Genomic DNA, 26,228 nt, shown 5'->3' with positions numbered 1-26,228 from the left:
CTGGGAGTTGCTGCCCAGCCCTGCCCCTGCCCTCTGCGGCTGGGCAGGCCCTGGCTCCCACAAAGAAGCACCTCGGGCACCCCAGTACAGCCTCACTCTCCTTTGTCTCTTACCCTTTGCCCATACTGCACTCTGCCCAATGGTGATGGCAGCTGGACTTGGCTAGTTGCATGGACAGCATGGCCTCATCCTGCACCCAGGGCAGAACCAAATCCCCTGGGAGTGACTAGCTTGGCTGGGTGTGAGGTATTCTGGGGACAGACCTCTGTGTATGCCAGTGAGAAGGGCCTTCGCAGATGGCATATGTCCCTGACAAGATGTCCCACTTCCCTGACACATTCCAGCATGAGACACCACGCTCACCCTTGGAGGATTGACAGCTGGATGGTGCAGGGCAGAGTTCCAGCAGCACCCTCTTTTCTCCTGGGGTTGTCCCCAGCCACCACCCAAGGAGTGCCAGGGTGGGCTAGGGGATCCCTGGGCATCACCTGTCCCATGCCTACAGCAGGGGCTCAAAGCAGAGAGGTGTGGGGGGCAGGTGCTGTCCTGGGATGAGTGTGCCCCAGGGGCGGGGGATGCTGTGCTGGGGTGGGTGGACGGTGCCCAAGGAGGGGTGCAAACCAGCGGTGCTGCACTCGGGGAAAGGTGTTGACCCGCAGCCCCGGCACGGGAACTAGGGAGTGGAAAGGGGGAGTATGCAGAGGGGAGATAGAGACGGTGGAGAGGGCGCATTGCCAGGTAGGGTACTCCGGGAGTGGGAGGGGGGGAAGCCGTGCAAGGGGGTACACGGTACCGGGGAAAGGGGGGGGGGGGGGGGGGGGGGGGGGGGGGGGGGGGGGGCGGAAGGGACAAAACAGGGGGAGAAGGGTGCGGACCTCACCACCGGCCAGAGCGGCGGGATGCAGGGGGGAGATGCAGACGTGGGGGGGGGTGCGACGCCGGTGGTGCGGGGCGGGGGGCGTCGGCGGGGGCGCGCCCAGCTGTTGCGCCGTCCCTTCGGCGGGCGGGTCCGCGCTCGCCGCCCCGCATTGGCGGCGCCCGGGCGGAGCGGAGCGGCGGGCGGCAGCAGCGGCGGGGCCGGGCCGGTGGCGGTGGCGGGGCCGGTGGCGCCATGGCCCGCTGAGGGCTCCGCGGAGCGCGGCCCGCCCTGCTCTCTCGCCCCGCCGCGCAGCGCTCCGCGGGGCGCGACATGGGTGCGGGGCCACGCCGCCGCCGGGGCCCCGCCGCCGCCGCCACCGCCGCCACCGCTGCCGCGCCGGGGCCGCTCGGTGCCCTGCTCGCCGCTGCTCTCTTGGCCGCCGCCGGTGAGTCACCGCGCGTCCCTCGCGGGTACTGGGGTCCGGGTTGGTGGGGGCGGATGTCAGCGGCGGGGACCCGACATCGGGCGCTGGGCAAGGTCACCCGGGGAGCGGCGGCGGGCGGGCGTCCTGCGGGGAGTTGGGTGTCCTCCCGAGGACCAGGGGCCGTGCAGGGTGCCTGGCTGTCAGCGGGGTATGGGGAGGTTCCCAGCATGCCCTCCTGGGCAAAGGACGTGCCCCTCGCCCCACCGCAGGCACTGCCGTTCTCCCACCCCGTGCCCACACGTGGCCGCCCCCCGTGTGCCCAGCCGAAGCTCTCCCGGACGCTGCATGCACTGAAGGCGTTCGCCTCCTCGTTGGCACGGCTCCGCTCCCCCGGGGCCTTGCCAGCCACGCGCCCGGGGGTCCACAGCAGATCTGCCCCAGGCACGGCGTCTCTCTCCCACGCACATCATCTCAGCCCCCGGCACGGGGTCCCTGCCCCTTGCACGGGGTACCTGCCGTCCCCATCACCCAGCCGGGGCACGGGGGACCATGGTGACGGGCGAAGGGTACTGTCATGCCGCGTAGGTGGCCTTGGCGTGGGTGGCTGTGGCGGGGGTGGGGGGGTGGCTATGCGGGGATGCATCGGTGTCGCTGCAGACGCGGACGGTCCGGAGCGCGTCTGTCCCCCGACTCTACCTACCCCCTTCCCGGGAAGGACCCGTCGGGTCGGGAAGTGGGCCAGGCCGGACTCCGGGGTTGAGCGGCACCGTCTGCCGGCCCGGGGGTGGGAGGTCTGGGGGCTGCGGTGGGTGCCCGGGGCTGGCGGCTGCTGGCAGGTGTCACGGCAGCCTTGAAGTGGCGACTGCAGACAAAGGACCGGGCTGGGGGCGGGGAGCTGCGCGGGGCTGGACGTGCGCTCTGCGGGGGGTCTGGGGAGAGAGGACATGGACCCCTCTGCGCTCGGAAGCCCTGGCCCACCGACCCCCTTGCCACCACCAGAGACGTACCCTCGCCTGGCCTCGGTGCAGCCTCTGTAATCCACACACCCATTCTAACTGGCCAGCCACCCCTGGGGACCCCACACCCAGTGCTCCCAGCATGGCCTGTCTGCGGGATGCTGTGGAGCCAGGGCGGTGGGTGGGCACCCCTTGGGTGTAGGACACCCTGTGTGGAGGTTGCTTTTGGGTACCAACCCCCAGCTGGACGTGGAGTGCTGCCATCCCCATGGCATCCCTGGGTCTGTGGTGATGGATGGAGTTGGGGGGTAGCAGGGCAGGAGGTGAACCAGGCCATCCCACACCAGCTCTGCAGTGTGAGGTGTGGGGGGCACCCAATTCGGGGCAGTGTAGTGTGGGAGCTTGCCCTCACCACTCACTTGGCAAGCAGCTCACAGCTGGCTGTGGCATGACTGTGCCCAGCCCCCTGCATGACCACAGCTCAGTACAGAAGTGGCAAGGCTGGGCCTCTGTGCACCGGGTGCTGCTCCATCCTGGCATGGCATAGCACTCCTTCCTCGAGGGCAGTGAGGCACAGGTTGTGGACAGGGCAATGCCAGTGTCAAGGCGAAGGGCCCCTGCCTGCAGCTGCAGAGCAGCATTCCCTGGTTAGGCTGCTGGCTCTGCTGCCGGTGCCTGCAGGGCAAGGGCAAGGGCAGCAGTGAAGGCTAGGGCTTATCTGCAGGCAACAGCGTGAGCTGAGTACCCAAGGTGCAGGAGCTGCCCCACTTGACTGCTGTGGTGGTGGATGGGCAAGGGCACAGGGTCAGGGACCTTCCCCAGAGCTACCCCTGGCCCAGCGCTGCTGTGACTCCATCCTCTTGGCACCTGTGGCAATTAGTGCCAGACCTTGCTTCTAGTCCTGCTTCTAGTCTGGCCCTTGCCTCAGCAAGTTCCTGACACACCAGCTCCTGCCCCAGCTCCTCTAGCTGGGGCATGGTCTCTGCTCTCACTGCACGTAAGTCATACGGTGCTGCTGAGGAACCTTGAGCTCTGCAACCACTCCACTCCACAACCTGGTGCCCCACAGCCTGGCACCCCAGGTTGCTGCATCCCATCATTGCCCCACAAGCTACACCTGACTGGGCATCAGTGCCTCGGCAGGGCAAGCAGGAGGGCAGGATGGTGGGCAGGAGGGCAGGAGGGCAGGCAGGAGGGCAGGCAGAGCTGGCGTGTGCCGGGCGGCTGGAAGCTGCCGTGCCGGCTGCCAGCATGAGCACGCGGCAGACGCAGCCCGCCCAGGGCTGTTTGTTCTGGCTCGGTGCCACGTGGGGCTGGCACTACATCAAACCGTGCAGAGCCTGGCAGGTGCTTGCGGGAGGGGACCAGGACGCTAGCAGTGTTGCCAGAGGTGGGCACCTCCCGAGCTACTGCAGACACCTCACAGCCATTCGTGCAACTGAGTGCCTGTCCCACTTGGGTGGCCAGCAGTAGCCATGACCACCTTGGCACTGGCACCGGTGCCTGATGGATGATGGCACAGGGACTGTGTACTGTGCATGTTCCTCCATGCCCTACACTGCACTCAGAGGTGCACCCTCTGTGCCAGCACTGCTCCAGCTTGTCAGCACCATCACTGCTCTATGCATCACATGTCTGTCTGTGACCAGGCTGGGATGGACTAGCTCCAGAATGAGCACAGTGTGTCCCCATCCTCATCCAGTCAGGCTCAGTTGCCCAGTACTCCTCAGCCCTACAACCTACCCACTTTTTGGGTGCTGCTTCTAGGTGGGTGTCTGGCAGATGGCCACTGACTCTGGCCCCCTCAGACTCTGCCCTGCCTGAGGCTTCTGCTCACAGGATGAAGACTTTGGTCCTAGGCCTCTCCAGCCAGCCCTTGCTACTGCAGGGTTGTGGAACACTGTGGTTGCCAACACCACCATGTGCCACCCATGGGTGAGAGAGGGAGAGGCCACAGAGCTGGAGCCTTGCAGCTGGGACCATTGTGCAGATAGAGCCTTCCCAGACCTGTACCCATATCCCCTACCTGCTCTGGCTGGGACATGGGACTGAGGGTGACCTTGATGCTTCTCTTGGTCACTCGGATCTCTAGGCTCAGGACCTCGCCAACAATCCTGGCACATGGAGCTGTGCTGGTCCTGCCTCTCCCACATCATGTCAGTGCCAGGAAGGGCTGTGGGAGCTCCCTCATCCCCCCACCAAGCCAGGGACAGGATGGGACCCTCTCCCTGTTTAGTGCCACTGAACGGGGCTGTCATGGCTTGGCATGCATCCTGCAGGTTCACTGTGTCTGGAGCTCAGAGCTCTGTGTGTGCTATAGAGGGGACTGATGCCGTGGCTGCCCAGGGAGGGCTGCTCATCAGTGGATTCGAGAGCCGATAGCCCCCAGGCAGGCAGAGAATGTCCCAGCGAGGGGCTGTCCTCCCCTGCTGCCTTTGCCGCCACCGTCGTCCCCAGATCCTGGGCACGGGGCAGAGCTAGCGCTGCTCAGCCCCCTGGGTGGGCGTGGGGCTTGGGCGAGGCTGCAGTCCGGGAGCCCTGCCCGGCCTGGCACATGCTAATTGCATGTACTGAGGAGCGCCTTATCAGCTCAAATCCGTAATTAGGCAGCTCCATTGTCATGCAAACCCGCCTGACTAATTCATTCATAACGACGCTGGCTTAATGAGCGCCCAGACGCTGCCACACTCTCGCTGTGAGACGGCACCCTCAGGCCCTAGCCACGTCCACCCAGCCTCCCTCCACCGTGGCTGCTGAGCTGGCAACTGGGGGGCACTCGGGGCCAAGACAGAGGGTATCTCATGGAGATATGCCAGGAAGCTGGGGGCACTGTCCTGGGGCAGGTGTGGTCACTCCTGGGGCACTGTGCTTATTGGAGCACAGGGGAGGTATTGACACTGTGCTCATTGTCTTATTGTGCTTATGGTGCTCACCATGTGCCAGGCTGGCCAGCAGCCAGGCCATGCTGCCCAGTGTTGGCATCTGACCCTGATGGCTCCCAGCCTGGCCATGGCTGGCACCAGCACCTGCCTGGCATCACTGTGGTGACTCTGTGGGGTAGATAGGTGGGTGTATTTGCTGATGCCCTTTTGCTTCAGGTGAGTGCTGGGGGAGTTGCAGGCAGCAAAGCAGTGCCAGGCAAAGCCACAGCCTCAGACTGGGGTTCTCCTGGGTCAAAACCAGCTCATCACAGCTTGGAGCCAGCCTCTCCCAGCATGATAGTGTCCAGCTCAAAGCCTCAGACAAGCTTTTTGATGGCGGTGAGTAGTGCCAGCTCACTTCACACCCTACAGAGAGAAAAGTGCTGGTGGCAGAGACCTCTGTGTGTAGGGCAGTGGGCAGAGCTAGCACTACCAGGGTCCCCTGGGCACAACTGGGCATCCTCTGCCCTCCTCCTGACACCCATCCTTCCCTCGTTTAGGCTGGCACAATCAGCAGCAATTATTGCTTTAATTACCTGCTGCCCGGGCGCAGGCCAGGCTCCAGCGAAGTGCAAGGAAATCTTTCATGTTAATGGCATGCCGGGCCTGGCGCGGGCACGATGGATGGGGCGCCAGCTGGGATGGAATCTGCCAGCTGCAAAGCCTGTGGGGATTTAGGGAGGTCCCCAGACAGGAGGGCAGCAGCAGAGGCAGATGCTGGCATCCAGGTCTCCACCTTGCTGCAGGGTGTCTCAGGGTGACAGGCATTAGGCATGGGTGTGGGCAAGGGATGAGGGCAGAGGGAGATGAGGGCAGAGCTTCCAGGCATGGCTTAGTGCCTTGCAGAGACAGCCAATGCATGGGTCCCTGCTGGGCAGCAGTGTTCTGGGCATACCCATGCCATTGGAACATTCTCCCACTGCAGGCAGCTGCCTGCTCTCTCTTGGGGGCAGTTGTGTCAAGCAGGCACACACCGGCATGCTTTGGCTGGGGTTGGTAGTGCTGCATCCTCTGTTGGGCAGCCTCTCCTCGCCAAGAACATGCTGACCTTCCTGGCGTGCCTCCATGGCAGGCACCAAGGCACCTGGCATGCTGCTCTCAGCACCACCAGGGAGTGTGGCAGCATGAGTAGGATCAACCCTCCGGGTACCAGAGGGACCAGAATGGGGGGGCACCCGATGGCACCTGGTGGGTCCTGGCAGTGTTCCCCCACTGCTGAGCAATGCAGCATCTTGCAGTTCCTTCCTGACCAGTAACTCCAGTATATATGGCTTTCTGAGGCTGGGGGCCCCAGGTGCTGTGGTGAGGGGCTGTGTGGCCATCTGTGCTGGCAGCGGATGGGAGACGTTGTGCACAGGGAGACCCGGCACAGCTGGAGGTCCTGCAGTGCTGGGGTGAAGCAAGTGTGCAAAGCCCAGAGTAGAGTGCTCCCCATTCCCTCTGCACCCTGGGGAGGGAGGGAGTGTGCTGCAGCCCAGCCTCCTGCCCTTTAGCCAGGCCTGCCGGCGTGCTCGTTAGCCCATGTGGGCAAGGGATAATTGATAATAAATCCCTGCTTAATGCACTGACGCTGCCCGCCGTGATTTATCAGCACCATAGCAAACCGCACTGCCATTTACCCCTTCGGCTGCCCAGAGAGCGGCCAGCCGGGGCTGTGTGCCCCCCCTGCCACAGCAGGGGCAGTCACAGAGGTGAGTGGTACCCAGCTCCCCACCAACCCCCTCGTCCCCCATCCCTACTGAAGTTCCCCAGTTCCCTTTGCCAAGGTGACATAAGCATCTTGCCTGTTTCCATGGCAACACAAAGGCAGGTGAGTGGCGAGGCCGAAGTGGTGCGGGAGCCAGAACGGGCGTCGTGTGGGGGGCTGCTGCCCACGCTGCATCCACGCTGCACCCACACCCGGGGGCTGAGGGGTGGGGGACCCTGTGCATGGAGGTGCCTGCAGGGCATGGGGCACAAAGTATCCATGGTGTTTGGCCTAGCTGTGCTGCCTGGGATGGCCGTGGTGCATTGGATAGTCGTGAAGTGCCCACTGTGTATGGAATGCCCACCATGTATGGGGTACCATCATGGATGGAACACCCATGGTGCGTGGGACACACACCACAGCCCCTCCACTCCTTCGCTGGGGCTCCAGGCCAGCTCCATACTCCTGGCTGTACTGCACAGCTCCATCCATGACCACACCACAGTGCAGAGCTCAGCACAGCGCCCAGCAGCAGGACAGTATCCTTCCCAGGGGACATGCTTGCTGCATGTCCCCATATGCATTTGCTGCCCATAGTCTCATCATGCCCCACGAGGCAGCAAACACCCTGACTGGGTGAGCAGTTGGAGAGACTCTGCACCCCTCCTGGTTGCTGCTGGCCACAGGCTTCCTGCACCCCTTGGCTTGGCTGTGATGGACAAACCCACAGCTCGGTGCCCGCTGCACTCCTTTCTCCTGTGATGAAAGGGCTGATCCCCACAGCATGGCTCCCACGTTCACCCAGTGTGCCCAGGCGGGAGGCAGCGGTGCTACTGCGCAGCAGCAAACTGGCATTCAGTAAATAAAGTGGGGCTGCCTTTCTGCTCAGCTCAGCCCCACGTGCTGGCATGGGCAGTGCAGCGTGGGCAGCCAGGGGTGCCAGGATGGGTGGCGCAGCGGTGCGAGCCGCGGGTGCTGCAGTGAGCCATGCCGCAGCCAGAATCGGCGATGGCACCGTGCTGGGCACCGCAGCGCCTGTCCGCGGCGTGACCCCCCGGGCCAGCCCTGGGCTGCGGCTGGTGGGGGGGGAGGATGGGGGGGGTGTCGTTAAACCAATGAAATATGAAATGCCTGTATCTCCCCGACAGGGGTTTTAATTAAATTAATTGCCAGCGACATTGTAAAAGTGCTGATGGGGTAATAACCAGCACGTTATGGTGGCCGTTTATCTTCCCCGTGTAAATTAGCTGCTGCACCTTGCCCATCCCGGCGGGCATCGCGGCAGGCTTGCCTGGCGCCCGCTCCACAGCTTTCAGGGGCCTGATCAGCTCAGAGGAGCACTGGGGCTCAGAACTCCTCTGGGAGACACAGACAAGGCCTGAGGGATCCTTGTGTCCCGTGTCTCCCCGTGGTCCCCTGTGTCCTCGTCCTCATGGTGCAGGTGGCTGTGCCAGGCAGGAGCCAGCCACAGTGGGCATAGGCAATGGGGGTCCCGTGGGCCGTGTGGGGAGCAGGGTTGCCAAACGAAGGCACTTAATTACTGCGCATTCCATCCCATTTAATTGCTTATTAAATCCTAACCAGCCAATTAGCAGCAGCAATTACAGCTTCATTCAGTGACACAATCGCTATTTTATCGTTTGTTAATCAAATGCTTATTTAGGGCCCTGCTTTATTAACTCTTTCCACAGCAGGCGCTGATGGGTGTGGGGAGTGGGAGCACCTGGCCAAGCCCAGGCTGGGGTATATGAGCCTTGTGGGACTGTGGGGGAATGTGAGCATTGTGAGGGACAGCCACCTGCTGTTCCCCCAGTGCTGCTGACCCCATAGGAACCCTGCCCTGGTGCATGGCACTCACAGCTTCCCCCAAGCTGGGTAGGGGGCAGCCTGAAAGACTGCACAGCCCTGAGATGAACCTCGCCACCTTGGGGACACTGGGGACAGCCAGCCCCTATTGTGCCATGCCTGTGCCCACTCCCATGTGGGTGCCAGCATCACAGGACACAGGGGCACACCCCACCACTCACTCTGCATCCCTGTGCTAGGCCAGGGCACAGCTGGGCAGAATACAGCCCCCCTCGCAGTGTGCTGGGGAAGGGAGACAGCGGTGCCCCGGGAGGCGTGAGCGATGGCCCTTGTTGGTCACACTACATTTCCTTTTCATTAGCGCTAAGTGTGGACATGAGGGATCGGCACAGGTTCAGCAGCACCGCGTGGCTGCTCTCCCTGATGGATGGTGGGGCCAGGAGGTGACTGTCACACCACTGGTGGCAGTGGGGGGACACGGGGCACTGTCACTAGGCCGTGCCAGGAAGCCCAGCCCAGGAATGCTGCTGGTGGCCAAGCCCCTGTCTCCCCACAGGTGCTCAGCAAAGTGCAACCGTGGCCAACCCAGCGTCCGGTGCGTCCCCAGACCTGCTTCCTCACTTCCAGCTGGAGCCGGAGGATGTCTACATCGTGAAGAACAAGGCGGTGAGCCTGGCCTGCCGTGCCACCCCTGCCACCCAGATCTACTTCAAGTGCAACGGCGAGTGGGTGCACCAGGCTGACCACGTCACGCAGCACAGCACTGACCGTGCCACCGGTGAGTGCCAGCAGGAGAGGGGGTGCTGGCCCGCATGATGGAGAGCCACATGCATCTCTCTCCACTGGGCTTTGCATGGGTCTGGGGCCATGGGGACCATGCCCAGCATGCTGGTGTTGACATGCTGCCTTGGTGGCAGGGCTGCCAGTGATGGAAGTCCGCATAGAGGTCACCCGCCAGCAAGTGGAGAAGATCTTTGGGCTGGAGGAGTACTGGTGCCAATGTGTGGCCTGGAGCTCCTCTGGCACTACCAAGAGTCAGAAAGCCTTCGTGCGCATCGCCTGTGAGTGTCTGGGGGTACCCAGATGGGGTGCAGGGCATTGGTGCCAGCCTCCTCACCTCACTCCTGTGCCTCCCTAGATCTGCGCAAGAACTTTGAGCAGGAGCCGATGGCCAGGGAGGTCTCCATTGAGCAGGGCATTGTGCTGCCATGCCGCCCTCCTGAGGGCATCCCTCCTGCCGAGGTGAGCCCTCCTGTCCAGCAGGGCAAGGCACGGTTGCTGCTACCTTCTAACTTCAAGGACACCATTTGTGTTCCCTGAGGAGGTGGCCCAGCTGCCCACCCAGCAAATTCCCCGTGCCCCACAGGTGGAGTGGCTGCGCAACGAGGAGCTGGTGGACCCGGCTTTGGATGCCAATGTCTATGTGACTCCGGAGCACAGCCTGGTGCTGCGGCAGGCCCGCCTGGCTGACACTGCCAACTACACCTGCGTGGCCAAAAACATCGTAGCACGGCGTCGCAGCGCCTCCGCCGCCATCACTGTCTACGGTACGGCCCCACCATGTCTGTCCCCGCCACGCTGCCCTGGTGTCACCCTCTCTGTCCTGTTCCTCCCCACATCCCCCGTCCCGGTAGGGCACTGATGGGTCCCTCTCCACTCAGTGAACGGCGGCTGGTCGACATGGACGCAGTGGTCGGGCTGCAGCACCAGCTGTGGACGGGGCTGGCAGAAGCGGAGCCGGACGTGCACCAATCCCACACCCCTCAACGGGGGTGCTTTCTGTGAGGGCCAAAACGTGCAGAAAACCGCTTGCACCACCCTCTGTCCAGGTACCTGCCCTGACCAGGGCACCACTGCCACCCACACCATGCCGGTGCTGCACTCCCTGCTGCACCCGTCACGCTCCCTGTCCTGCTCTGGATGTCTTGTCCTCCCACCCCACTGTGTGTCCATCTCTGCCAGGCCTGGAGCAGGGAAGGGGGGGTGGCAGCAGGGTACTGACCCCACACTGTGCCCACAGTGGACGGTGTCTGGTCAGAGTGGAGCAAGTGGTCGGTGTGCGGGGCTGAGTGCACTCACTGGCGCAGCCGGGAGTGCTCGGAGCCAGCGCCACGCAACGGCGGCCGGGACTGCCATGGCCCTGAGCTGGACACTCGCAACTGCACCTCTGAGCTCTGCAGCCATGGTGAGTGTGGCAGGGATTGTGGTGTTGTGCCCTGGGAGAGGGGACTGGAGGGTGCCCATGGGTGCTGATGCCCTGCCCTGTGCAGCTGCCCCCGCAGAAGACGTGGCACTCTACGTGGGGCTGGTGGCTGTGGCCGTGTGCCTGGTGCTGCTGCTGCTGGTCGGAGTGTTGGTGTACTGCCGCAAGAAGGGGGGCCTGGATGCTGATGTGGCTGACTCCTCCATCCTCACTGCTGGCTTCCAGCCTGTCAGCATCAAGCCCAGCAAGGCCGGTGAGATTGTAGGAGGAGACTGTGCACCCATGCTGGGATGGTTGCGCACCAAGGGGGACTACAGGCAGGGACTGTCTGCCCCAGGGCATTCCCGGTTCTGGGTGGGGGCTATGTGCCCCATAAGGTCTCTGCACTTGAGTGGGGGCTCTGTGTCCTGTGGAATCCCTGACCCAGGACCATTGCATCCTAAAGGGTCCCTGACTATGGGGTCGGTGTCTTGTGCCACATAGGGTCCCTGGCTGTGGATGGGGGCTCTGTGTCCTATAGGGTCCCTGGTCCCTAATAAGGTTTGCAGCGTGGGTTGGTGCTGGGTGCTCCAGGCACCCCAGAGGTGACTGTGCCCCAAGAGTCTATGCTGTGAGGCAGATTCAGTGCCCTTTGGGACCCCAGGAGCAGCTGTGCCCTATACAGCTCTTACCATAAGGTAGGGCCTGTGTGCCCCATGCTCCCTGGGGCTGACTGTGCCACTGGCGGGGACATCTCCACCCCTGCTGTGCCCTGGCACCACGGTTCCCTGCTCTATGCCACAGACAACCCCAGCCTGCTCACCATCCAGCCTGACCTCAGCACCACCACCATGACCTACCAGGGCTCACTCTGCTCGCGCCAGGAAGGCCCTGCCAAGCTCCAGCTGCCCAACGGGCACCTGCTGAGCCCACTGGGCACAGGGCGGCACACGCTGCACCACAGCTCGCCCGCCGCTGAGGGTGCTGACTTCGTGGCCCGGCTCTCCACCCAGAGCTACTTTCGCTCCCTGCCCCGTGGCAACACCAACATGGCCTATGGCACCTTCAATTTCTTGGGGGGGCGGCTCATGATCCCCAACACAGGTATAGTGGAGCGGGCATGGGGTGCTGGAGCATTGCCCATCACGGGCACATTCCCATGGGTCTCACCCTCCAGCCTGCACCTCTCTACCCAGGGATCAGCCTGCTCATCCCACCCGATGCCATCCCTCGGGGAAAGATCTACGAGGTCTACCTGACCCTGCACAAGCAAGAGGAGGTGAGGTAGGTGCCACAGCCAGGGCTGCTGAGGCACTGGGTGGCCAGGATGGGGTTGTCTCTGCTCAGCTCTCTCCATCACTGCCTCAGGCTGCCCCTGGCCGGCTGCCAGACGCTTCTGAGCCCCATCGTCAGCTGCGGCCCCCCCGGGGTCCTCCTCACCCGCCCTGCCATCCTGGCCATGGGGCACTGTGTGGAGGCCAGCGCTGAGAACTGGAGCATCCGCCTGAAGAAGCAGTCGTGTGAGGGCACGTGGGAGGTGAGCGTCCATTGGGGGGAGGGGGTCAGGGTTGGGGGGTGATGCCCATGCCTGGGTACATCTCTGCCTCGATGCTGCAGGACGTGCTGCAGCTGGGCGCAGAGCCATGCACGGAGCTGTACTACTGCCAGCTGGAAGCGCAGGCTTGCTACATCTTCACGGAGCAGCTGGGTCGCTTTGCTCTGGTCGGGGAGTCCCTCAGCATGGCAGCCTCCAAGCGCCTCAAGCTGGTCCTGTTTGCGCCGGCCGCCTGCCCCTCGCTGGAGTACAACATCCGTGTCTACTGCCTCAGCGACACTCAGGATGTCCTCAAGGTACCAGGGGTCCCCATCGTGGCTCAGAGCAAGGGCCACATGGGCAGGAGAGCAAGGGTCATGTGGGCAGGGCTGGGTTGTCAGTGTGCAGCATCTCCTGCCCAGCTGCTGTCTGTGCCAGCAGGAGGTGATCCAGCTGGAGAAGCAGCTGGGGGGTCAGCTGATTGGAGCCCCCCGGGTGCTGCACTTCAAGGACAGCTACCACAACCTGCGCCTCTCCATCCATGACATGCCCAGCTCCCTCTGGAAGAGCAAGCTGCTTGCCAGCTACCAGGTGAGGAGCCCAGCCAGTGGGTGGGGATGAGCATGGGATGTCCCTGCCACTCTGATCCATCACCTCACCTCAGGAGATCCCCTTCTACCACATCTGGAGTGGGCTGCAACCCTTCCTGCACTGCACCTTCACTCTGGAGCGCCTAAGCCCCAGCACCTGTGAGCTGGCCTGCAAGATCTGGGTCTGGCAGGTGGAAGGCGATGGGCAGAGCTTCACTGTCAACTTCAACATTGCCAAGGTGAGGGCAGGGCTAAGGGCTGCTCACAGGGGTGACCCCGAGATGGGCTTACATCCACCTGGTTCTCGCCCCTAGGACACAAGGTTTTCAGACTGGCTGGTCCCCGACAGCGAGGTGGGTGCCCCAGCCCTGGTGGGCCCCAGTGCCTTCAAGATCCCCTTCCTCATCCGCCAGAAGATCATCAGCAGCCTGGATCCACCAGGCACACGGGGAGCCGACTGGAGGATGCTGGCCCAGAAGCTCAACCTTGACAGGTAGCTGAGGATGGGGACAGCACTGGGGGTGGGGATGGGAGGGTTCATCCTGGCTTCATCGTGCACCTACAGATGCATGCTAGAGCACTGTGGGGCCCTGGGAGCTGGATGGTGCCCAAGATGTGGCCAGCATGGGGCTGGTCCCAGCGCGTAGGGTCACCCCTGTGCCCTGACATGGTCCCTCGGTCCCTCTGTCTCCCACCAGCCATCTCAGCTTCTTCGCCTCGAAGCCCAGCCCCACGGCCATGATCCTCAACCTCTGGGAGGCACGGCACTTCCCCAATGGCAACCTCTCGCAGCTGGCCGCCGCCGTGGCCGAGGTGGGCAAGCAGGACAATGCCCTCTTTGCCGTTTCCGAGGCCGAGTGCTGAGCACGGCAAGGTGTGGGGGGCCAAACCCCCCACTGAGGGGGGGAACCACCGCCGTGGGGCGGGAAAGGGCCCAGGCCGGCCCCCGGGACCCTGATGCCCCACAGCCCTCGAGGAGGGATGCCTGTGCCCCGTGGTGGTGGGACTCAGCCCAGGCCTGGGGGTGCCCCGGCCCCGCGGCGGGAGTCTGGGGGGGTCTCTGGGTGTGCGTCGTGCGTGCGGTGCCGTCGTGCTGTCTGCGTGTGGGGCCGGGCGGCCCCGGGCCCCAGGCCCTGTCGTGTAAAGACCGTTTTTTTAATTCTGTATTAAGTGCATTCAAGTATTTACACTTGGCCTTATGTACATAGCGGTGCCGCGGGCGGGGGGTCTGCCGGACGTGAATGTAAATAAATTCGATATATATTGCTACGTGGGGCTGTGCTCAGCCGTGCGCTGCCCTCCCGCCCCGAGCCTCCCCCACGGGGACTCAGGGCTGCAGAGCAGAGCGCTTTATTAGGGTGACAGTGGTGGCCCTCCCTAGGGCTCAGCCCCACGGCAGGCCACGGCTGCCACAAGCGCAGCCCCTTTCCCTGAGCCGTCCTCTGACAGCAGGAAGGTGACGGTGCAATTGGGCGCCAGCTCCCGCAGCATCTCCTGAAGGTGCTGGGAGAAGCTGGGGGAGACAGGAGGGGAGAGTGAGGGCCGGTGCTCCCCCCCTTCTCCCCCCCCCGCCACTTCCCAGACCCCTGATGTAGGGCTAGGGTCCCCAGTGGCTGCCTCATGCCCCTGGCCCCACTCACTGTGGGTGCATCTTGTACAAGGTGCCGTCCACCCCCACGGTGACAGCCAGATGGGACAGGCCCCGGCTCTCCCGCATCTTTTCCACCACAGCAGCCAGGCCGGCAGCACAGAGCTGGGCTGCTCGCAGGGACACGGTCTGGCAGACCTCCCGCACAACCACGATGTCCTCAGAACTGGCCTCGAGCTCCAACTCCTGCAGGATGGTCTGTAACTGCTTCAGGGCCAGCCCTTCCCTGCCCCAGGCCAAGGGGCACTATTAGCATCATCATCCCCATCGCCATCCCCATCTCCTGGGCTGCATGCACCACATCAGTGTAGCATGGCCCCCCACTCCAGGCTCACGGAACCCACTGGAGCCCAGCACTTACGTCTCAATAGCAGAGAGGAACTTAGTCTGAAAGATGTCCTTGGTCTGGAGCTTGGGGCAGGGCTTGCCACAGAACAGGAGCTGTTTCTCCACCAGCGCCAGCAGGATGTGGCGTACAATCTCACCCAGGTACATGCCGCTGATGAGCTTCTCAAACCTGCCCCAGGCACAGCTTTAGCCAGGAACAGGCACCCCCAGCCAGCCCCCTCCTCACCGTGGGGCCCTCACCTACCTCTGCTTGCCCGCATTGATGGCTTTCTCATCCACTAGCTGGTCAAAGTGAGTGAAGAAGTCATCCAGGCAGCCGTTGTCCCCAAAGGCTCCCCACTCCATGTTGATGCACATGCGGCCCTGGTCCCCCTCCACGGTACCCACGTTACACATCTCCTCCATGTAGCAGGCATTGGTCCCTGTCCCTGTGGGTCCCATGCTGGTGTCACCTCCCACCATAGCCCTGGCAGAGCTGCCTGACACCCCATGGCCATATCACATGGGTTGGTGGTGGCAGCAGGGGGCTGAGAGCCCCCCCGGGTGCAGCACTGCTCCTCACCCACAATGAGGCCGATTTCACATTTGGGGTCGTCATAGCCACAGGACATCATCGTTCCCACTGTGTCATTGACCACAGCCACCACCTCCAGCCCCGAGTGCTGCCAAACCAGAGAGAGATGGTGACACGTGCAACTTAAAACACAGACAGCTTCTGGAGCTGGCGCTGCCTGGGTGCAGGGTGGGGACAGGCTCCCTGCCCTTTCCTACCTGTTTGCGCTGGGCTGCCTCCCTCAGCAGCTGGACCACATCCTGGCCCACACAGCCTGAGGCACTGAAGCCTTTGGTCCAGTTCAGCAGCACTGCCTGCAAGAGAGCAGGAGCAGGGGCGAGGCAGCTGCCTTGCATCCCAGGGCCTTCCCCACCCACCTGGGGCTGGAGTCATCCCCTCACCTTATCCAGGCCCATCTGCTGGCAGGGAAAGGAGAAGGTGAAGCCAAGTGGTAAAACCTGCTCCATCAGGCCCTGTTTCTGCTGGAAATCCATGATACACTCGATGATGTGGTCAAAGAGCTGAGGAGAGGGGCCATGGTCAGCAGGACCCAAGCTGGAGCTGTGCTGTGGGGGTCTCCCAGCCCCATAGTCAGTGGAGAAGGCAGCAATTCCCACCCCTCACCCTGTCCCTTGGCCACAGCTCCTCAGCCTCACCGCCTCGCCAGTGCCCTGCATGATAGCAGTTGGGATGACGTAGATCTGGTTGGCCATGCGGATGCCATCCTCCGACACGTGCACCACCAGCACCCGGAAATTGGTCCCCCCCAGGTCCAGTGCCAGGAATTCACCTTGCTCTGCAGGGAGCCAGCACAGGGGATCAGTGGGACCAGAGCCTCTTTGGCAGCCCTTTCCCTTTCTGCTGCACTCACCAGTGCCGTTGGGCGTGCCACGGACATAGGTGGGCAGCATGCGGACAGAGGCAGTGGCACTGGTCTCCTGGCCCAGCCCTAGCTCCATCTCCTGCCTCATAAGCGCCTGGACACGCTCCAGGTCAGCGCGGCTGAGCCGCAGCGGGGCCAGCAGCTGGTTCACCTCCTGGTGCTGGGCCATCAGGCGCAAGGACACTGCTGTGACAATGGCTGCCCCCCGCCCATTCCCATCCACCGAAGGCACGAGGGTGGCTGTGCATTCAGGGGCCAGCAGCTCTGTCACGTTCTGCAGGATCTCTTTGAACCTGGTGGAAGAAGAAGATGTCGAGGACTTGGCGTGAAGCATCCCACTGGGGTAGGACCCACCCTGGGAGCTCCGTGTGCCTCCTCACCTGCTGCAGTGGTGGTAGAGTTCACCATCCACTGCCACGCTGACTGCCAGCTGCTCCAGCATCCTGCTCTGGCACATGTAGCTGAGAACGGCAGACAGCCCTGCGGCACAGAGCGCGGCGGCACGGCTCACCACCGCCCGGCAGACCTGCTGCACCCGGCAGCAATCCTGCTCGCTCGGATGCAGCCCCAGAGCCTCCAGAGCCTTCTTTGCCTCAGCTGTGCCTTGCTCACTTCTGCAAGGGAGAGCACAGTGCCAGCTCGCAAGGCCATCCGCTCCTGGCCAGGGGCACCTATCTGTCACCCCACCTATTCCCCCCACCCATGGCAGCTCCTGGCCTCTAGCCACTCACTCAATGATCTCCATGATCTGCTGCATCTTGAACACACCCTTGGTCCTCAGGACAACAACATTGCTTCCAATGAAGAGCTCTTTCTCAGCAGCCAGGGAGATCAGCACATGCCGGATGATCTCTCCCAGGTACAAGCCGCCCACCATCTTCTCAAACCTGCGTGCAGCCCAAGCCAGAGTCAGTCATCCCCTCTGGCACCCCCACAGCCCTTTGGGAGCACCCAGGAGCATTGCAGGGGATGGACAGAGAAACCCCAGGGACCCTGCTTTCACTCTGTGTGTGTTTGTGTGTGTGCACCTCTTCTCCCCAGGGTTGGAGGATTCCTGGTCCATATTCTCGTCATATGGGGTCAGTATGTCATTTAGGGTGCCATCGTCCCCAAAGCAGCCCCACTCGGTGTTGATACACATCTGCCCACTGGTCTCCTCCACCATCTCCACCAGCCGTGCCTCAGCCATAAAGCAGCAGTTGGTACCCTTGTCTGCAGGGAGTGAGGGGAGTGAGCATGAGCAAAGGCCCCCACACCCACCACTTTGGTATACAGGGTGCTTACTGCTCACCTACAATCAAGGCAACCTCACAGGGTTTCCCCTCCAAGCTGCAGGTCATCATGGTGCCCACAGTGTCATTCATAAGGGCAATGACATTCACATGGTAGAGCTGGCCAACAACAAAGCAAGAGCACTGTCAGCTGCTCCGTGGGGGCAGCCCCCAGCCAGGATCCCTCATCCCACAGATCCCCCACCTCCTGCTTGTTGATAGCTGTCTGAAGCAACTGCACAACATCCTTCCCCTCCACATCACTGCAGCTGTATTCCTTGGCCCAGGAGATGAGTTCAGCCTGTGTGGAACACAGTGCCATACCATTGGCTTCCAGGAAAGGGCAGTTCCTCCCCCCACTGCTGATAGGCTGGGGAGAAGGTAGATGCAGTCCCAGGACAAGGATGCCCTGCTCACCTTGTCCAGTTGTGTCTGCCTGCATCTGAAAGGGAAGATGAAGCCCAAGGAGAAGCTAGTCTGGGCACTGCCAATGCCAGACAGGAATTGCTGCACACATACCGCAATGAAGTCAAAAAGCTGCAAAGGCATGGCCAGGGGTGACCGACTGCTCCCCCTACTCAGCACTCAGGCTTCAGGAGGCAGCCCAGAGCCCCAGCACTGGCCCAGAGCCCTGCTGAGCCTCTGTGGTGCTGGGCAGCCTGGCACAAGCCACCCTCTGCCACTGCCTCCTCGTACCGCTTCCCCTGTGCCCTTCATGATGTCCTCTGGAATGTTGAAGGTCCTGTACATCTCTTGGATGCTCTGGTTTCCATTGTCTGGGAGGTTCACCCACAGGGTCCGGACATGGCTCTGGCACAGTTCCACCACTAGGAAGTCACCCTTCTCTATTGAGAAGTGAAGGTGGTGTCAGTCTGTGGCAGATACCCTAAAATCTGCTCCTCACCCTGTCCCAAGGACAGTCACTCACCCATGGCTCCTGTGAGCTTAAGACCACCACAGAGACCAAGGGAACTAGCTCCTGGCCTCTGCCCCTGCACTAAGGACTGGCAGATGCAGTGCAAGGGCAGCCTATGGACCCTACAACTGACCAGAGACTGGTACATCCCTCTCCAGCACCCCTAGGATCCTGTCCAGCAAGGCATGCAGGGCTGTAGGTAGCAGAGCAGCCCATGCCCAGGCTGGACTGCCTTACCAGTGCCATCAGGTGTGGAACGGATGTAGGTGGGCAGCATCCGCACGTTGGCCTGTTCGTGAGTCTGGTGGCTCAGCCCCTCGAGCATGGCCTGCAGCATGCGGCCCTTCACTGCTTGCAGTGTCTCCAGGGGAATGGTGAGTGCCACCAGGGCTCGTTTGACCTGGGAATGACTGGTTAGGGCAGGTGTGAGGGGCAGGGGATGCCTCTCGATCGATGTGGGGCAGAGGTGGACCTTACCGGTTTGTAGGGACCATCGCTCTGGTGGCCCAGCTGATGGCTTACTGGGAACCTGCAGGAGGGAGGCGGCTGTCACCCGCAGAGCCCTGGCCGACAGGGGCACAGGCCACGCCTGCCCAAGCACACAAGTGGGGCGGGAGGGGGCGTCCCAGGCTGTGCCTCCCACCTCCTCTCTGCGTCCCTGCTCCACGGGGCCGTGGTCTCAACAGCATGGTCACAGGAATCACGACCCGGCAGCCGCGGGTAGAGAGGGTAGCGGCGCCCCACGATGGCAAAGGGGCCGGAGCCGTGCTCGGGCGCCATCACCCTCTTCTCCCTGCCCGCCTCTGCCCTCCACCTGCAAGAGGCCCGAGACTGGTCTCTGCCTTGTCCGGGGAGATGCAACACTCGGCGGGGCAGAGGAAGCCTGCTCAGAGCCATCGCGGGCCCCGAACGCGGCCTCCCCACACCCAGCTTCGCTTGGCCACGTCCAGACCGAAGCCCCTCACCGGTTCACGGGGGGGCGGCCCTGGAGGAGTTGGTGCGAGCTGGAAGCGAAGGGGCTCTGCCCGTGGGTGGCTCTCGCCGCCCCGCCGTACTGGCTGGGCTGGGGCGGGCCGCGGCTGGCCATAGCTGCGGGGCGGCCGGCGGTGTCGCGGCGGCCGGCGGTGGAGGGGCGGCCGGCGGTAGAGGGGCGGCCGGCGGTGTCGCGGCGGCCGGCCGTGGAGGGGCGGCCGGCGGTGGAGGGGCGGCCGGCGGTGTCGCGAGGGTACCGTTGGCAACGCCGCTGCCGTTGCTCCGGCAACAGAAGCAGCGGCCGCGGGCGGCTCCGCCCTCTATTGGCCGCACTGGGGGCCCCGGTGGGCGTGCCCGCGGGACAGGCTGCTCGGCCAGCATCGCCCCAGCTCCCTCTTGGCGCTTCTACCGCAGGCCGAGCTTTAATTAGCTTTGCGTTAGTTCGTCCCATTAATTAAGCAAGTTCGGTGATGCGTTCCCCGCCCCGGCTCCGTTCCCGTTAGGGACCTCCCGGGAAGTGGGGGGAGCCCCACGGCCCAGTCTGGAACTCCTTCATGCCCTTGAAGCTGCCCCAGCGGTGGCCGCGGGAGGCAGAGTCCTCCTTGTCAGAGAGACCGCACACACGGCAGCACTCAGCCCCGCCGAACCAGCCAGGAAGACGCCAAGGACGTGGGGACAGGACCGCGCTCACACCCCCGCTGGCTGCAGCTGGCAGCCGGCAGCAAGGTGCCCTCCGCAGCTCCCAGCTGGGAAACTCACTGATGTGCTGCTCCCGAGCACCGTGCACTGCAAGCCCCCGCCCGGGGGTCCCCAAGCTCCCATCACCCACTCGAGCCTGAGGACGGGCCTTGGGAAATGTGATTTTGGCCACAGCACCTGCTGCTCCTCCTCCCTCCAGCACGTTCTGCTCCCCAGAGAAGCACAGCACAGCTCCTCGGTGTTGCTGCAGTTTCATAAAAACATACATAAATATATTTCCATCTCTTGAACAGAGCGAAAGCTGCACAGGCACCTATAAAACACACAGTCACTTCTCCACCCCGCGCTCCCCGCTCAGGTCGTATAAAACATACAAAAGGGGAGTGGGGGAACAAGGCTGCAGGTGAAGCAGGGATACGGTGCCACCAGACCCTCACCAGGGGGCAGGAGGCTGCCAGGGGGCCCTGCTGCCCCGCTGGCCTCAGACTTTGCGCTTTCTCTGGTGGCAACCTTTGGTCTGCTGCTGGCTGCCTAGGCGAAGAGCCACGCGAGGCTCCGAGTCCTCCACGCAGTCTGCAGCTTCCGAGGAGATGCCAGGTTTCACAGGAGAGGTGTCACGAGGAAGGTGCCGAAGGGAGCTGGGGCTGTCTTCCACTGGCCCCCTGGCTCTTGCTGAGACTGCAGCAGGGGACTGTTGGTCTCCTAATCCGGCAAGGGGGGTCCCTGTGTCACCACCTGCAACAAGAGCACAGGTCAGACCTGCCTGGCCAAGTGCTGCTGTGAGCATTTCTCCCTCCTTGGCTTCTCCTCCTGCCCTTGGATCCATAGAGGGAAGCGCTAGCTTGCAGGCAGGGATGATAGCACCCTGCCATCCCCCAGGAAGCTGGACATCTCTTGGTGCAACGGCTCAGAGCACACCCCTCATCCTGCGAGGCCTCTGGGTGCTGCCACAAGTCCAGTGGGCACAGGCAGGGAGGTGTGCAGCCAACTGCAGGATGCCAATGGCCAGCAAAGCCCACAGCCTCCTGCTCTGCTTGGGGAGAACAGACCTCTGCAAGGAGAATTTGCTGTCCCAGCACAGCCCAGGCCAAGGGGGGACTGCAAGGGGAGAGCTGGGAAATGGCATTTCTGACCCCGCCAGGCAGGCACAGAGAGCAACTTCCCACCTTCAGCCTTGCTCTCCGAGAGCTCCAGCATCCTGAGGAGTCCCCTCTCCTGCCTTCCAACGTCCTGCTAAGGAGAGGAGAACCACTGTCACAGCGCTGCAGAAAGAGAACCCCATAGCCAGGGCAGCCTCATGGCCACACATTCCCCAGCCTGTGGGGTCAGGCTGGGCAATGCTGCATTTCCAGGACCTTGAGCTGAGTACAGCCAGCTGCCAGTGGGAAGGGCACCACCATGTGCCCAGCATGACCAGTGCCAAAGCAGGGGCAGCTGAGAGCAGTTGCAGCAGAGTCCAGTAAGGAAGGAGGATACAGTGCAAGCAGCCACTCCCAAGCCCGGTCAGCAAGCACAGGGCACTCAAATCGATGTGAACACCGGGGGCTCTTCCATGGTTCAGGCACATCTCCTAGCACTGTGACTCCAAGAGCAGGCTCCATCCCAGTCTATCCAAAGGCACAGGAAAGGGCCTTCCTCCCGGGCATAGCAGGACAAGAAATGCACATCTTGTGCCCATCCTCAGCCCCTGGGAAGATGCAGCTGTGCTGGTCAGACAGGCTAAGGGAAAACCACTTGGCATGGGTGCTTTGAGACCTGCTGGCCCAGCAAAGTCCCCTCTCCTGGCTGCTCCCAGAACTGCTCTAGAAGGCACTGTCAGCCAAACTGCAGGGCTGGAGCTGTGCAAAGCATCCCAAAATGGGCTGTGGCAGGAACTCACAAGCCCAGTAGTGCCACTAGGAAGCTTTACAATAGTCCAGTCTATGCTCAGGCAGGACCTGTTCCCCTGGTGAGCTGCCACCTGGGCACATGACAGGGCCAGAGAAAACAGCCTTGCTGAGCCATTCCAAAGGGCTGCCCAGCTCAGCACCTTTTACCCACGTCCTGTGCCCATGCCTGTGTGCAGGACCCTGCACACCAGCCACATGTAGGGCACAGAGAGCCAAACAGCTGCCACAGAGCCTGTCACATGTAGGAGCAGCCGTGCCCTGCAGTTCTCTGAACCACAGAACTTGTCTGTATCCCAGCCAAAAATCATCAACCAGAATCTCATCATTTGCATTTGAATCCCCAAAGGGCTGAGGCCTGTGATGGATTTAAGGGATTATACAAAACTAAGACATCATGTTGTATCTTCATGCCGAGAATCACATTTCTGAGCACAGGCAGAGCTGCAGCACTAGAGGTTTGCCTGCAGGAACTAGTGGGTAGGCCTGGAAGGACCCTCTCTCTGCTCCCCTGGGACTGTCACAAGCATGAAAAAGCATGGTGGGGACCAACACCTGGCAAGTGACTGTGAGCCAGCTGCAACCCACACTCCTGCCTCCCACCTCCTCTAGCAAGGCACATCCCCCACACCTGGCACACCTCCACAGCACTCACTCCCCCGGATTTCTCCTGGGATGCTGTGGTTTGCTCGCAGCACTGAGCAGTTCCCAATGCTCTGGCTCTGAAGCCTTCCCCATGGGAAAGGGCTTGTAGATAGAGTCAGCTATGCTTGCCACCCCGACACTGCCCTCCACTCCATCTATATTCAGCTGAGGAAGCCTGCAGGACGGAGGCACGCTGTCTGGCAGTGGGACAGCCCTGGCTGCCTGCCTGCTGGAGAGGTTACTGGCAGCTCTGCTGGATTAGCTCACCCCTGGGACTGGTCCATGCTCTCACAGAGTGTCACGGGAAACAGGGCAACGAGTTCTCTGGCCACGGCAGCCCACAAGGACAGGCAGTGCTACACCAGGTCAGCTCATCCCAACAACCAGGGGAACAGCTCCTGCTGCCAACCCAGCCCCAAACCCAGCACAAAGCAAAGGAGACAGTCTGCAGGGTCGCCCCTCACCTTGGTGCTTCGCAGCCTCCTGGTTCCCTGAGCTTGCCTAGCAGCCTGAAGGCAGCTGTCCACGTGCCTCTCATACTGCAGCAGTGGCACCAGTGACTTACAGAGGTAGCACTTCTGACACCTGCCAGGCAGCAAAGGACAGAGCACCGCATTAGGATTCACCCTGCACCGGGCTCCCAGCCACCAGCAGTGACTTTCCTCCTTCAGGCCACACCAGGGAGAAGACATGTCACCAAACTGGGTCTCTCTCAGTAGGGTCAGGCCGGCACCAATCGCAAAGACTGAGTGATTATCAGTTTTCCCTGCCTGTTCCTCTGTATCCTGCTGCTGCAGCAGCGGGACGGTAATCAAATCTGCTCATCTAACTATCTCAAACACTGCTGATTTCTCCCCAGACATAAAGCACCCTGTCAAAATCCACAGAAATGAAGTGTGAGGGCTTTGCAAAGGGGAGTTGAATTCTGCCTGAAAAGCAAACCAAGTGTGTTAAATCAGAGAGACGTTTTACCAGGGCTGGATGAACTTGTCTGACTAGTAAATCAAGTCTTTCTCTGCACTGTCTCCATTTTACATCATGCCAGGTTGGGAGAGGAATGCAGAGTACAAGCTCCTGCTGGGGGGCTGGCACAGTGTGCTCCTCAAAGCCCCTTCATTTGTGTAGAAGATGCTAGGCTCACACAGAATGACTGAGTGTGCTTGGGAAGAAAATTATCCGAGGCAAAAGGAGATGAAGGTCAGGTGTGGATTTACACAGCCACACTCACTTCCACACCAGCTCTTGGCAGGGATCACAACAGTGCAGGAGAGGGAACTAGTTCTTCAGGAGGGGAGCATCCACTGAGGGAGCTGTTCAGGAATGGACCATCTTCAAGAAGAGATGAGCCTCCAGGGAGCAGCCCCAGCAGCACTGTGTTCAGTTTGATAAGCACTACTCCCCTAGCAAACCTCACCCCAGGCTCAAAACTGCGCATGGAGAGCCCCCATCAAGCAAAACTCTGCAGTACTTTTCCCCTATTTTCTTTCCAGTCAGTGCTGATTACCCAGATAATGTGTCTAAACAGAAGCTGTCCTCTCTATAATTAGCCTAATTCCATTAGTGATGTTGCCATCCACTGTTTGTAACAGCAAAATTGCTTCCATAGCAGGGATTTTACTGTCAGATCCTCTCTTATGATGCTTTGTGTGGGTGGCAGGAGGAGGGGCTGCATGGGAAGAGATTAAACAAAGCCACTGCTATTCTGAAAGTCTAATTTAATTAAGAATATCACTACAGGTGCCATGTTACAGCCTCCCTGTCCTAGTCCCTTCTTTTACAGGGGTTAGCAAGCTTAAATCTCCCATCAGAAACCGGCTGAGTTAGCACCATTTTAGCTACAGCTACCCCCACAGTGGTCAGAGACCACACATCCCTGACCCACCACAGATTGAGCTGGAAGAAAATTAGTGCAACAATAAACAAATCTGAGAAGAGCAAATTCCTCTTGCTTCAGTTTAAATATAGCCAGCACTGCAAGCAGAGGCACTGAGGGAAGCACTGCTGCAAGGCCAGCGGCCAGCACTTACACACAAATAGAGACATCCACAGGCAAGTTAGAACTGAAGCACAGAAACCATCTCGGTAGAGCAAGCATACCTACTTACTTGTCAATGCCTAAGGATGTTGGGCCACTTTCACCACTGGCAGCTTTAGCTTTACTTCTTGCCTCTCTTTGACACCGAGTGAGCACTGAAGGGAAAACAGAAAGGGTTACCTACCGCTGGCCCCCAAAGCATCCCTACACCGCGTCTGAATGCAACAGGTTTCAATCACTTCTGCTCAAGGCTGCAGCAGAAGTGATGAAAGAGGGAAAGAAACACAGGACTGGGATGGGCAGGGTCTTTCCTGCAGAGGAGGTAGCTGACCAATTCTCCTTTTTTTCTGGAGGGATACTGAATAAGTTTCCTTACCCAGACTCAGAAGCCAGCCAGCCATTTCACACTGTAACTTGTCTCCTGGCAGGAACAGCTGGATCAGCAGTCTGTAGTTTACAGTCATTCTAAAGCTGATGTGCAGCAGTGCAACAGCCTGGGAGAAGAGTCACCCAGCTGCTCCAGCAGCACAGCACTGCTCCCTGCCAAAAGAAGTACCCGTGCTGGCTGCAGGGGAGGGAGTGTGACGACTCTGAGCTTGGAAGGAAGGCGAGCTGAGGTGGGTGCTGTGTGGAGGCACCAGCCCTCCTGCAGATGTGGCAGGAAGAGTGAGCCTTGCTGGGGATGGGTATGGCTCAGCTGGAAGGGGAAGGTTACAACAAACAGCCTATGCTTGCTGCCTTCCCCCCCCCGCCCATGTGAGCTGGGGTTGATCTGTGCTATTGTCTGCATGCAGCTCTGTGGGGCTTCTGGAGGAAGATCTCTACCAGGGCTGAGCATGGGTGGTGTTGCTCTCCAGCAGCAGCAGGGAAGGGCTGGCTCCCACACACGTGGGCAGCTAGTGAGATCCCAGCTGACCAGCATGCTGATGAGGGGTCCAATTTCTGTTCCTTCAGCAAGCCCAAGCAGCCTTTCCAAACCTGCTTTTCAGGCATCTGCAGGGAGCACACTGGAGCATCGTCTCTTTCAGTCAAATTCCTCTCAATGTATTCCTGTTGACATGCCACCAGCAAAGATCCTCAGGGAACACATCAGATAGCTTAGCTTGCTTCACCAGGGACATTCAAGACTCCAGCTCCAAAACAGATGTCACAGTAAGCACTCTCAGGCAAGCTGGCTAAGGGGACAATGCAGAGAGCTATTTTACAGCCTGGTAACATTGCTTCCAATACTCTCTTTAGGAGAAGGGTCTGAATCCAAGGTATAGACACGACAAACCTATTGTTCTTGGCACATCATCTCTAATAAGGGGATGTACAAAATTTTGTGTAGAAGAAAGGGAATCCTTCAGAGTTTTAGCAAAACTCCAGTTCAGAGGGTTAGGCAACCCCAGTATCTGTCCGCCTTGATGATAC

The 26,228-nt window shown here is 61.2% G+C and overlaps 4 protein-coding genes across 4 annotated transcripts in view; 1 reads left to right on the top strand and 3 right to left on the bottom strand.

Annotated features, from left to right (window-relative positions):
* Positions 1 to 1,047: 1,047 nt before the first annotated feature.
* Positions 1,048 to 14,220, top strand: UNC5A (unc-5 netrin receptor A). The gene is made up of 16 exons (XM_054168716.1): positions 1,048 to 1,304; positions 9,210 to 9,431; positions 9,571 to 9,714; positions 9,792 to 9,895; positions 10,020 to 10,200; positions 10,315 to 10,482; positions 10,674 to 10,838; positions 10,924 to 11,109; positions 11,640 to 11,939; positions 12,032 to 12,119; positions 12,204 to 12,372; positions 12,453 to 12,686; positions 12,811 to 12,960; positions 13,034 to 13,198; positions 13,274 to 13,452; positions 13,658 to 14,220. Exons 1-16 carry the CDS (start codon positions 1,190 to 1,192, stop codon positions 13,821 to 13,823), a joined length of 2,736 nt encoding a protein of 911 aa, XP_054024691.1. The 5' UTR covers positions 1,048 to 1,189; the 3' UTR covers positions 13,824 to 14,220.
* Positions 14,221 to 14,311: 91 nt separating this feature from the next.
* On the bottom strand, positions 14,312 to 17,305 carry LOC104303992 (hexokinase-2). Its single transcript, XM_054168717.1, is given in 10 exon segments — positions 14,312 to 14,472; positions 14,600 to 14,833; positions 14,969 to 15,407; positions 15,518 to 15,617; positions 15,727 to 15,822; positions 15,910 to 16,029; positions 16,165 to 16,304; positions 16,380 to 16,684; positions 16,772 to 17,005; positions 17,123 to 17,305. Coding segments are annotated over 10 exon segments (1,950 nt in total). The 5' UTR covers positions 17,269 to 17,305; the 3' UTR covers positions 14,312 to 14,336.
* Positions 17,273 to 20,001, bottom strand: LOC128897908 (uncharacterized). Its single transcript, XM_054168272.1, is given in 9 exon segments — positions 17,273 to 17,278; positions 17,395 to 17,603; positions 17,683 to 17,827; positions 17,829 to 17,963; positions 18,080 to 18,199; positions 18,359 to 18,507; positions 18,816 to 19,141; positions 19,222 to 19,392; positions 19,544 to 20,001. Coding segments are annotated over 9 exon segments (1,719 nt in total).
* Positions 20,002 to 20,031: 30 nt separating this feature from the next.
* The window catches only part of UIMC1 (ubiquitin interaction motif containing 1), a 41,180-nt gene continuing 34,983 nt past the window's right edge, over positions 20,032 to 26,228 (bottom strand). Inside the window, exons 10-13 of the mRNA XM_054168425.1 lie at positions 24,886 to 24,970; positions 23,245 to 23,365; positions 21,416 to 21,479; positions 20,032 to 20,984 (exon numbers count right to left, since the gene is read on the bottom strand). Coding sequence (XP_054024400.1) covers positions 20,731 to 20,984; positions 21,416 to 21,479; positions 23,245 to 23,365; positions 24,886 to 24,970 — 524 coding nt within the window. The 3' untranslated portion in view covers positions 20,032 to 20,730. The remainder of the gene's footprint in view (positions 20,985 to 21,415; positions 21,480 to 23,244; positions 23,366 to 24,885; positions 24,971 to 26,228) is intronic.

Source organism: Dryobates pubescens, chromosome 16 (genome assembly GCF_014839835.1).
Source record: "Dryobates pubescens isolate bDryPub1 chromosome 16, bDryPub1.pri, whole genome shotgun sequence".
In the NCBI taxonomy this organism is placed as follows: Eukaryota; Metazoa; Chordata; class Aves; order Piciformes; family Picidae; genus Dryobates; species Dryobates pubescens.
The sequence above is the reverse complement of the archived record's forward strand: the minus strand, read 5'-3'. Positions and strand labels throughout refer to the sequence as shown.